The sequence below is a fragment of the Labeo rohita genome, unplaced genomic scaffold, assembly GCF_022985175.1.
Source record: "Labeo rohita strain BAU-BD-2019 unplaced genomic scaffold, IGBB_LRoh.1.0 scaffold_140, whole genome shotgun sequence".
NCBI lineage: Eukaryota > Metazoa > Chordata > Actinopteri > Cypriniformes > Cyprinidae > Labeo > Labeo rohita.
Window position 1 is genome coordinate 16,665 of NW_026127560.1, and position 12,563 is coordinate 29,227.

General features: G+C 38.0%; 1 protein-coding gene across 1 annotated transcript; it reads right to left on the bottom strand.

The window, feature by feature from the left end:
• Positions 1-6,133: 6,133 nt before the first annotated feature.
• On the bottom strand, positions 6,134-8,070 carry LOC127158220 (microfibril-associated glycoprotein 4-like). Its single transcript, XM_051101369.1, has 5 exons — positions 8,017-8,070; positions 7,726-7,941; positions 7,176-7,272; positions 6,839-7,006; positions 6,134-6,584 (listed from the first exon to the last, which is right to left on the bottom strand). The coding sequence occupies exons 1-5, from the start codon at positions 8,032-8,034 to the stop codon at positions 6,328-6,330; spliced, it is 756 nt and encodes a 251-aa protein (XP_050957326.1). The 5' UTR covers positions 8,035-8,070; the 3' UTR covers positions 6,134-6,327.
• Between the last annotated feature and the right edge of the window lie 4,493 nt (positions 8,071-12,563).

The window sequence follows — 12,563 nt, forward strand, 5'->3', positions numbered from 1 at the left end:
GTCACAAAAGGAGAAGTTGGTTTATTTCGCTTAATTTGGCACATGCTCAAATCACTGGCAACTTTAGAAAACTTCAGTAATTAACATACAAACAGCAGAGATATGGGTTAAATTAGAAGTACACAAAACTGACAAAAGTAAATGCACTATTATAAAAACACTTTTTTTTTTTTTTTACTTAAAATTTACTTAAAGAAGTTGCTTAAAGTTACTTAAACACGGTCAGTTTTACAAGGGATGAACTGCTGAACATTCGGCAGAACACACCACAAAATCTTCTACCAGCATTCGATTATTTGGACGTTTTGCTGAATATCGTAGTTGGTGGAGCAGCGCTGCCTAGCGTTCATCTGGCGAATCTCCACTCTCTACCCAACAAAACGGATGAACTTCTTATGCTCACTCCAACAAATAAGGACTTTTCAAACTCCGCTGCTCTGTGACCTGGCTGAATGACGCGATACCGGACTGGGCTATCAGCTGTTTCGAGCGGATCGCGACGCAGAATCAACGGGGAAATTGCGTGGCAGGGGGATGTGCTTCTACATCAATGAGAGGTGGCGTACAGATGTAACAGTGTTAAAGAAGATGTACTGTTCCAATCTAAAAGCGCTTTTCATTGACTGTAAGCCGTTCTATTCCCCGCAAGAGTTTTGCTCGTTTATTCTCGTGAGTGTCTACATTCCACCGCAAGCGAACGTAAGCCTGGCTCTAAAGAAACTCGCTGATCAGATCGCAGACACGGAGCAAAAACACCCAGACTCTGTTTTAATCATTCTTGGGGATTTTAACAAAGCAAATCTCTCCCGTGAACTGCCCAAATAGAGTCAGCATGTTACATGTCCCACCAGAGACAGTAATATATTGGATCACTGTTACACCACAGTAAAGATGCATATCACTCTGTCCCACGGGCAGCTTTGGGACTCTCTGATCACTGTTTGGTTCATCTTATACCGACCTACAGGCAGAAACTGAAAACAGCTAAACCTGTATTAAAGACTGCAAGGAGATGGACCAACGAAACAGAGCGGGTTTTACAAGACTGTTTCGAATGGACTGATTGGAGTGTTTTTGAAGCTGCTGCAAACGATCTGGACGAACTCACAGAGACTGTAACTTCATATATCAGTTTCTGTGAGGATATATGCATTCCTACCAGGACTTATTTAACATTCAACAACGATAAGCCATGGTTTACAACAAAACTCAGCCATCTTCATCAAGTCAAAGAGGAGGCCTACAGAAAAGGGGATAGAGTCTTGTACAATCAGGCCAGGAACACACTGAATAAGGAGATTAGAGTGGCTAAAAGGACCTACGCAAAAAGGTTAGAAAATCAGTTCACTTCAAATGACCCAGTTTCAGTGTGGAACGGTCTGAAAGCCATCACAAACTACAAGACGCCATCCCCCAGCGCTGAGGCAAACCAACGACTTGCTGAAGACCTGAATGAGTTTTATTGTAGATTCGAAACCCCCCCACACCTGTTCTGACGATCTCTTTTCACAACTACTAACACCTCCAGCAACCCCCCCTCTCCCCTCTTCCTGCTCTTCAGATCAGTGAAGACGATGTGCGCCAGGTCTTCAGAAAGAACAAAAGAAGAAAGGCACCAGGCCCAGACGGTGTGACACCAGCCTGTCTGAAAACCTGTGCTGATCAGCTGGCACCCATCTTTTCACAGATCTTCAACAGGTCTCTGGAGTTGTGTGAAGTTCCATCATACTTCAAACGCTCCACCATCAACCCCATCCCAAAGAAAACCAAGATAACAGGGCTTAACGACTACAGACCTGTGGCGCTAACGTTTGAAAAACTGGTTCTGGCTTATCTGAAGAACATCACTGGACCCCTACTGGACCCCCTACAGTTTGCCTACCGAGCAAACAGGTCTGTGGATGATGCAGTAAACTTGGGACTGCACTTCATCCTGCAACATCTGGACAGACCAGGGACCTATGTGAGGATCCTGTTTGTGGACTTCAGTTCGGCCTTCAAGACCATCATTCCTACACTCCTTCAGACCAAACTAAACCAGCTCTCTGTTCCTAGCTCTATCTGTCAATGGATCACCAGCTTTCTGACAGATAGACAACAGCTGGTGAGAATGGGGACATTAATGTCAAGCAGCCGCACCACCAACACTGGCGCTCCTCAGGGATGTGTTCTCTCCCCACTGCTCTTCTCCCTCTACACCAATGACTGCACCTCCAAAGACCCCTCTGTCAAGCTTCTGAAGATTGCAGATGACACCACACTCATCGGCCTGATTTAGGATGGTGAAGAGTCTGCCTACAGACAGGAGGTTAAAGAGTTGGCTGTATGGTGCCGTCATAACAACCTGAAGCTTAACACACTCAAAACAGTGGAGATGATCATAGACTTCAGGAGAAACCCCCCTGCACTCCCCCCCTCTCAGCATCATGGACAGCACTGTAGCTACAGTGGAGACATTCAAGTTCCTGGGATCTGTCATCTCCCAGGACTTGAAGTGTGTCACTCACATCAACTCCATTGTAAAAAAGGCCCAACAAAGGTTGTACTTCCTTTGCCAGCTAAGGAAGTTCAACCTACCACAGGAGCTGCTAAAACAGTTCCACTCAGCCATCATAGAGTCTGTTCTCTGCACATCAGTAACTGTCTGGTTTGGCTCAGCTGCAAAATCAGACATCAGACGATTACAAAGAATAGTTCGGACTGCAGAGAGGATTATTGGTGCTCCCCTGCCCACCATCCAAGAACTGTATTCATCCAGAGTGAGGAAAAGAGCTCAGAAAATCACTCTGGATCCCTCACATCCAAGTCATCATCTCTTTGAACTTTACCATCTGGCCGGCGGTAAAGAGCCCCAAACACCAGGACAACCAGGCACAAGAACAGTTTTTTCCCCCAAGCAATTCTCCTTATGAACAGTTAAATGTTCCCCCCATTGTGTAATAACTTTTATTTATTAGTTACCACCCCCATCCTAGCGTATCCCTGCATCTCTACCTCTTTCTATCCTATCCTATTCTGTTCTGTTCTATTCTATTCTATAGCACAACTGTACATACCACTTATTTATTTATTTCTCAGTTTATTTTTCTATTTTTGTCTATTTATATTTACATATGTGTATTTTATTCTCATCTTATTTTTCTAAGTTATGTCTATTTATATTTACATATGTGTATTTTATTCTCATCTTATGTTTATTGTCTGTATGTTGTTGCTGTCTCTGTGTACTGGAAGCTAATGACACTAAAACAAATTCCTAGTATGCACAAGCATAACATTCCCATAATGTGTACATAACCAAGGAAAAACGCTTAAAATCTGTATATTTTGAATGTTGAGACAACATTGAGATATGTCTTTATAACTTAGAACACTACTAAAATATCTTGCTTCATCTTGGGTACAAGATTGCCACACTGGTGATCAAAATATCTGAAGAAACTTCAAACATCCTGTTGTTTTCTCAAGAAACTTATCAGATTCTGTCTGATAATGGTGTTTTTTTTAGAATATGGTCTTAAACAAAACTTAAAAAAGTCTTAATTCGTCCTTAAAAAAAACTCTTTAATCAGAGTAGAAAATCTTGAAGCAGTCATGAATTGAGAAATCATCTTTTACCTGAGCTTTTGATATATAAGAGGTCATCGTACCAAAACAATATCCTGTAAGACCTAATTGATGACTGAAGTTCAGCTAGTGCTGCGTGAACATTAGGCCAACAATGTCAACATTTCATGACAATGGAAGAATTTCAAAACATCTGTTATGAAAAGTGGAGTTTTTGCTGTGCTTCAAGCTGTCACAGGAGGAAAGGCTGGTTCATTTCACATCATTTGGCACGTGCTCAAATCACTGGCAACTTTAGAAGACTTTAGTAATTAACACACAAACAGCAGAGATACAGCTCATTTAATACAATTTAATGATGAGATGTAAAAAACGGATTAAAGTAAATACACTATTATACAAACACTTTTTTTTTTACCTAGTATATTCTCACAGTTCACCTCAACATTTGAAAACACTTGTTCTGGTGTTTAAGAATACAGTTTACTGCTTACCCAGCTAAAAGAGAATATTCTCAGAATGTTTGGCAAGGTTTTAGTCAAAGCATGAACAAATGTTCTTCCAGTAACATTAATAGAATGTTTGATCAAAGTTCTCTTTAATAATGTTTAAAAACGTTAGCACAGAAACATTATTTAGCAATACATCAATCATGGAACGAAACATTCATTTAATGTTTTTTAAATGTTACTACTCATTTCAGAATGTTCAGAGAACATTCAAAAGTAACATTCCCATAATGTGTACATAACCAAGGAAAATGCCTAAAACTGGATACACTGAATGTTGAGTGAACATTTAGATATGTTTTTTGTAACTTAACTGGAACATTAGCAAAACATTTTTAGAATATTTTTGTTAGCTGGGTAAATAATGCTGCAGGCTTCATCTTGGGTACTAGATTGGCACACTAGTGATCAAAACATCTGAAGAAATTTCAAACATCCTGTTATTTTCTCAAGCAACATATCAGATTCTATCTGATAATGGCAAAACGTTTTTTGCATTTCAAATCTTTGTGCATTTACACTCTACTGCAAGGGTGTAACTTTGGTTTGAGAAGTTTAAATTTAAATGCAAAAATACAGTGCATTTTGAGAGCGGATTCAAGTGACTAAATCAAATGAAGAAATGCGCTCTTGTAAACAATTTTGTGCTCTAGTAGTAATTTATTTATTGGGTGCATAGATGTGAATGTGATGGTAGGGCACAATTTTCACTAGATAAATTCCTATAAAAAGCTACAAACTCTGTTCTGTCAAGAGCGGGGAGTAAGTTTCTTCTCGTCTTTTGTTGTTTGATTATCATTATGCTGAAATTTAATTTAAGAGACAAGATGAGACAAGTTCACAGAAAGGAGACAAGGTCGAGATTAACAAACTCTAACAAACTCATCCGGAAGCTTGATCGAGGGATGCGAGGAGCGAGAGGTTTGCGGGGTTTTCACCCAGCGGAACCTTCCCTGCTTCCTAATGCTTGCCACTGACGCACATCGCAATGGCCTTGTACCCGGAAGTAGAAGGACCGGAGTAGGGGAAAGCAGTCGAGGTGAGCCACGAGATTATTATTGTACATGAGTACAATAATAATCTTTGACCATCATTATGTATGTTTTGATTATATTGTGTTGTAAATAAAATACAAATGACCAAAAACCCCCATTATCTTACTCTCCTCACATTCTTTGTTACCTGCCTCATAGTGACAGTCACACTGATGGGCCATTAGGGGACGGCTTTTTGTCTCTCAGGTGTGAATCACTAAATATTCATGGCCGTTATCCCTCCCTCGCATACGGCTTTCTATCACAAAACATGTCTTAGAAAATTTACATGAATATATTGTTTTCTGTGAAAGAGTAAGCATGATCATTTTCTCTTTCATAAAAGAAACCCTAAAGAAATTATTTCACATCATATATGAAGCCCACGTGTGCACTGCCTGTACATCATTTTAAAGTAAATATTGTAGCCTACAAGGGTGATTACTCAAAAGCCTTGTTTAGGACTATTCAGTATGAGTTTTATGGCCTTATTTCAGCTACATTTATTTTCCCAAAACTTACTAACCACGCATAATCTTTTTTTTCTAAAAAATCCAAAAATGTATATCCATCTTGCTCACATATTATTGTAGCACTGTTTGCGCTGAATACAAAAAAATTATATGCTGGCCAATAGTATGTTATCAGTACCTGAAATAAGCACAAATGTCAGGGCATGTCAAAACATCTAAAGGGCCCCCAAATCACCTCAGACCCCAGAGGGTTAGCCTTTACATAATTAACAACCATCAACGGTAATAAAAACACTTTGACTAAATGATATGTGGTTAATTTTTTTCCTATTTTTACAGGAATAATCTGTAATTATTACCTGACATGTAATACCAAAATAAAAACAATTATCTGTACATTTAATGGTGGAACTTTAAAATACAGAAAATATCAATGAAAAGTCTTTCACAAAAGAAACCCTAAAGAAATTATTTCACATCATATATGAAGCCCACGTGTGCACTGCCTGTGTAATCACTTAATACTTCTAAACAACACAAAAACAGCATATTACTTTGCATAAACTTTTATTGCTTCAAAAAACAGAGACAAGACAGAGCATGCAGAAAAGTCATGAACCAGATTTAAACATTTTTTATTTAAGAGGGCAATGGATGTCGTCATCATTTTTTAAGAAAGATCCACATGTATGCATAAAGTTGTGGATGTGCATAAGCTGCAGTGAAGTGTTTGTAAGCCCTGCTCTACATATTACGTCTGATCTTCATGGTGATGGACTTCACGGTATTATAGCTCTTCTTCCAGTAGTACCAGGTGGTTCCAGTATACATTACTGTATTAACTTTCACCAAGAAATACAGACCAGTAGGGTTTGTGTAATAACAATCATTATACCAAAATCCTCCTAGAGAGTATTTCAACGCGCAGTTGGATCCTGAATTATCTTGGTCTTTGTCATAGGTGGAGAACTTCTTTCCATTTTGATAACTCAAAGAATCACCTGCAGAAAGGAGAAACTTTCATTATAAAGACAATTTCATTTGGACATCTAAAATAAAATGACTTTTTAGAAATAAAAAAAAAAAAAAAAAAAAAAACTTAAAAAAAAAAAAATAAAAAAAAAACAAACAAACAAAAACAAACAAACAAACAAACAAACAAACAAAAAAAAAAAACCCCACACTTTCTTACTCCATCATCATTAGGGTCACACAATTGAAAACTAGAAAATGAAACATTTGTAGTCTGTCTCACCTGCTCCTCCATCTACAAAGCCACTCACATGCAGTTTGTACCCATTAGCCTCAGATTCCACAGAGAAAGATTCATACACAGCATAAGCCTTATTCCCTTCGTAGTCTTCCACATCTACTCTGAGTCTATACCGATACCTGCTGGTCAGCTGATGAATGTACTCTACGCCTGTTAAAAACATAAAATGAAACTAAACTGGTTTAATAACTCAAAGCACAAATAAAAATCTGTTTTTATATTGCAGTCCTGTTTAAAATGTCCAAGTTTTACATGTCTCTGATTGTTAATTCTTTCTGTTTGCCTTTTTTGTCACCCAGAATGGAACAAAAACACTCACCCAGCCAGTATTCGCCTTTTTTATTACCAAAACCCCATTTATAACTGTCCCATGGCCTAAAGAAATTCACCTCGCCGTCCATTCGCCTGAGAAACACCTGAAACATTCAGAAACCATTTATTGCTTTCACACAACGATCATAATTTTAAAACTGACAGGCTTTCTTTAGCAACAAATGTGAATTCTGTTGTGTGATTTCATTAGCGTCACCAAACAGAGCTGCAAAATGTTACTGCCGAATGTTGCTGAGGAAAGTTACTATCAAAAGTAATGCATTACAACATTGCGTTACTCCCTAAAAAAATAATTATGTTAGTTACCTTTAACAGAAAGTAATGCATTGTTACTTTACAGGCAGTCAATAAATGGGGAAAAAAAAAACAAAAAAAAACTTTTCTTGTAAATGAAAAAGTAATGCATTACTTTACTAGTTACTTGAAACAGTAATCTGATTATGTAACTCGAAACGTTTTTGTAACCTTTAAATAACATTCTAATCATGACAAGAAAACTGCATTCAATATTTTAGAAGCATTTCAAAGTAATGTACCATCCAGTGTCCTCTGTCATTTGCGCTGCCAGAGACCATCTCGCAGTAGACCTGCACCGGTCCATCTATTGTGGTGATGGTGTACACGCCACTGGCATTTTTCCCACTCAAATAAATGTCAGAGCAGTCACCGATTTGATTCTTGCAAGAAAAATCAGATTTGACCTCATCGGTGCCCATCAAGACGGGAAACAGCGCAGACAAACACAGCAACACCTGAGAGACACAAACAAGATCTGAGTCTGATGTCTGACAAAAATCACACTCACATTCTCACATACACAAACTCACAATCATGTTTGTGATCATCGCTTCAGACGTCCAGCTCAGAGGATCAGGTGCACCTGAAATACTATTCAGACAAATACAATCAGTTTGTTATTTTCTGAAGAAAGAAACATTCTCAAAATGACCAGACTCAAACTCACCGTATGGGCTGAGAATCTGAATGTTCAGGTGACGGATGCACCTTTAAATATCTTTCTGATCATCAGGATCCTCCTCTTTATCTGTCATTTACAGTAAACTCAATATTTTTATAGGACAGTCATGGGTTTGATGCCATAAAAGGACATTTTCATGTTCATTTTGCATTTTTTGGGGGGGGACACCAGCTTTATCATCTTCAGAGGAATTAAGAGAGAAATTTATTTCATCTGAAAGTGCTGATAAAGTTGTTATATGCAACCGATTGCAACAGACAGCTTAAGAAAAACAGTTAGTGACACACCCTTAGTGACAATCTGTATTTTTTTTAGCTTAAGGGCATTGTTACAACCAGGTCCTGATGACTTTGACAAGCAAACTGCAGGTTTTTTTTTTTAAGGTCATTTTTTGTAAGACGTTTTTTAGGCCAAGCAAAATTTAAGGACCAAACTGAACACAATATGTCAATATGTTCTCTAAACATAAGCATCCAGGCAGCAGAAAATGAGCTGCATTAGCAACAGTCTGAAAATACAACTTCCAGAAGATCTCCATTATGTTTTAATTTATTTTGCAAGTACTGTTTTCTAAGGTACACTTATAATGTTATCAAGATTTAACATCAAAAACATCTTAAGCGCTATAAGCTATTTTCCCCTCAGCAGAACGCTCTGTTCGAATAGGTGTGGCGTCCTTCGCAGATGGACGCTACTGTGATTTAGGTTAAAAACACATACAGTACCTATTAAAAAAAAATATATATCATCATACCCTGTGAAAACCTTTACCTTTTGTCACATTACACTCTTAAAAATAAAGGTGCTTCACGATGCCATAGAAGATCCTTTTTTGTCTAAATGGTTCTATAAAGAACCTTGAGGCTTGAACATCTGAAGAACCTTTCTGTTTCACAAAAGTTTCTTTGTGACAAAAGAAGGTTCTTCAGATTATACAAAGGTAAGAAATATCATTAAAAAAAAAAATCTGGAGAATTACTAAAAATTAATCAGTGAAATGCCTGGTTTGGTAAAGTGATCAGCCCCTTGGAGTATACCATTATAAACTTGCTCAGGAGCAAACAATCAACTTCCAGATTAAACACCACGCTGATTGCCCCACCTGACATCACTAGTAGTGGTGTTGATTACTTCAGAATAAAACAAGCTGTTTCTTGAAGATTCCACTGTTTCTTGAAGATTCCAAAAGTTAGAAGAAGGCTACAAAAACATTTTAACATTTTGTAACTATCCCTCTGAGTACTGTTCAGAGCATCATTAAGAAAGGGAAAGCATATGGCACCACCAGCACATTGCCTGGATTAGGTCGTCCGTCCAAAGTGGATGACAGAGCCAGGAGGACATTGATAAGAAAAGCTACCAGGAGGCCAAAGGCAACTTTGACAGACAACATCTCCCAAGCTTTACACAAAGCTGGCCTGCATGGCAGGGTGGCATGAAAGAAGCCAGTCTCATTTGTGCTATGCAAAAACACATTTGTAAGAGTCTGATACTTTCTGGCAAAAGGTGGTATGGTCTGATGAGACCAAATTGACCTTTTTGGACTGAACTCCAAGTGCTATGTTTGGTGGAAAGCAAACAAAGCACACCACCCAAAACGCACCATACCTACTGTAAGGCATGGTGGTGGCAGCATTATGTTTTGGGGGTGTTTCTCTTCAGCTGGGACAGGGCAATTGGTCAGGACTGCAAGGACAATGGATGCTGCCAAGTACATCCAAATTCTTGAGGAAAACATGCCTCCCTCTGCTAGACAGCTGAAGATGGGCACCTTCCCACACGACAATGACCCTAAACGTACTGCCAAAACAACAACAACAACAAAAAAATGGCTTAAGTGTAAGAAGGTGGATGTCCTTGAGTGGCCGAGTCAGAGCCCTGACTTAAATCCAATCGAAAAATCTGTGGATGGATTTGAAGAGAGCGGTCCATTGCCGCTCACAACAAAATTTGAATGAACTTGAGCAATTCTGCAAGGAAGAATGGGCAAATATTCCCCAATTAAGGTGTGCAAAACTACTACAGACATATCCAAGGGACTGATGACTTTTCCAACCCTGTTCATCTAGTTTGTTTGTTTTTATTAAAGGAGAACTCCACTTTCAGAACAACAATTCAAAAAAAAATTTATTAAGCTTGTCATCCAAGATGTTCATGTCTTTCTGTCTTCATTCAAGAACAACATCCCAGAGCCTGTGTTACACGAGCTTTTGTGCTTACAAAGTCTAAAAAATTTTATTTTACGAAAAAATTACAGATTTTCACTAGATAAGACCCTTCTTCCTCGGCTGGGATCGTTTAGAGCCCTTTGAAGCTGCTTTTGAACTACATTTTGGAAGTCCATTATATGGAGAAAAATCCTGAAATGCTTTCCTCAAAAAACATAATTTCTTTACGACTGAAGACAGAAAGACATGAACATCTTGGATGACAAGGCGGTGAGTAAATTATTTGTAAATTTGCTGTTCTGGAAAAGGACTTCTCCTTTAATTTGCTGAACTGCTGTTTTTTTTTTCTTTCATTGGTTTGATATTGTAAGACCAAAACTGTAAATAAATCTGGAAAAGGTATTTGGAATGTGGTTTGATTTCAAGCTGTATGACAAATAAAGAAACTATTTCAAAGGGGTATGATGATTTTCTGTACAATAAGCACTGGCGCCCTCCAGGGATGTGTTCAATCCTCACTGCTCTACACAAATGACCTCTAACAACAATTCATATATGTGTACATTTTTCTTCTATTATATAATATTGATATTCGTACTTGCATTAAATGCCACAGTTTAATGGGTTAATTAACTTATCAGAGACAGAAATTCAACAAACACACACTGGCTTTTAATTGTGCATGCAACATGAATCGATCTATATAATGTGTGTCAGATGCTTTGTCCAGTGGAGCTTCTTTCACAGGCATTCGGCTGCTTTATTTTTTTACTAACCACCAGATATTGCTGTTTTCAACTCTCTCAAAGCTTTGACTCTTTTCCTGTAACAGTCAGAGAAAAGTCTCCAGAGAAAATGCTTCATGAGGCTTCATTTGCTACTGGAAAACTAAATTTTTCTAGCCACATAACATAAACCTAAATTTGACTTGACTAGATTAAAGTTGGTTTAGTTTGAAAACTCACTAACAGCAGATTACATGAAACAAAACTAGACAAGGCAATGGGAACATGAGGGCTATTTATACACAATGACTAATTACTAACAAGTGAACAATCAAACAATCAACCAATGAGAGTACAGGACACATGACCAGAACAACCAATCAGAAAATGGCACATGAACAAAGTCAATTAGGAGTCAATTTACAAAGTCAATTAGGAAAAAAATAAGCTGATACTGCTGCAAAGGAAGCTGTCAGTTTGGATACAAAATGTCAAATCTTTCAGACTTACATATTAATTTTAATGTATGGCATTAAATCTTCAATGACCTGCTTCTTTACAATCTTATTTTCTCGAGTCAACCATTGGACATGTCCTACTCTCTATTTCAACTAACTCAGAGTCAATCTGGGTAATTTTGGAGAAGCAGAGTAGTTCATAGCGAATCTATGGCTGTATGAGCAAATACTCTGTTCTCCTGGGAGGTCAAAACTGTCCAGATTCATATTTGTGGTTTAACATGTTTGGGTAACAACAGCCAGGTTTCCATTCAAAGTTGCAAATTTACTTTGTGCGCAAAATTGGAATATTATTTAAATAATTTGCGAATAAGCACGGTTTCCATTCAAAGAGAACAAAATCGTCACGTCCTGATAAAATGGCACTAAATATCTCCTATAAAAGTAGGAGAAGCCACTCAATATAATAATTTTTACATATAATAAATTACTTGCGATTCAGAGAGAGTAGACGAAACGGAGGCAGATGCCAACTGTTTGGGAACGCAGTCTTACAATACAGTACTGAGGCAATTCTACAAAAATACTTTGACGGCAGGCATTTCAGATGCTGTGCAATGAGATCAATCTGCTGGTTAGTCAAGTTATCTCGTCCCATAATGCAGTCACATGACCTTTTTGGTGCATGTTGAGGAATTAATTTGCAAAATGCGTTTCCATCTCCCCTTACTCGCATTATCCCTTTTCGGCACAATTCAAAAAACCACCTCAAGTAAGCGTAAAAACTTTTTTGCAAATTAGAGGAGTCCACTTCCAAAACAAAGATTCACATATAATTTACTCACCCCCTGTGAGATGTTCATGTCTTTGTTTTTTCAGTCGTAAAGAAATTATGGTTTTTGAGGAAAACATTTCAGCATTTTTTCTCCATATAATGGACTGATATGGTGCCCTGAATTTGAACTTCCAAAATGTAGTTTAAATGCAGCTTCAAACGATCCCAAATGTGGTTGTAAACGATCCCAGCCGAAGAAGAAGGGTCTT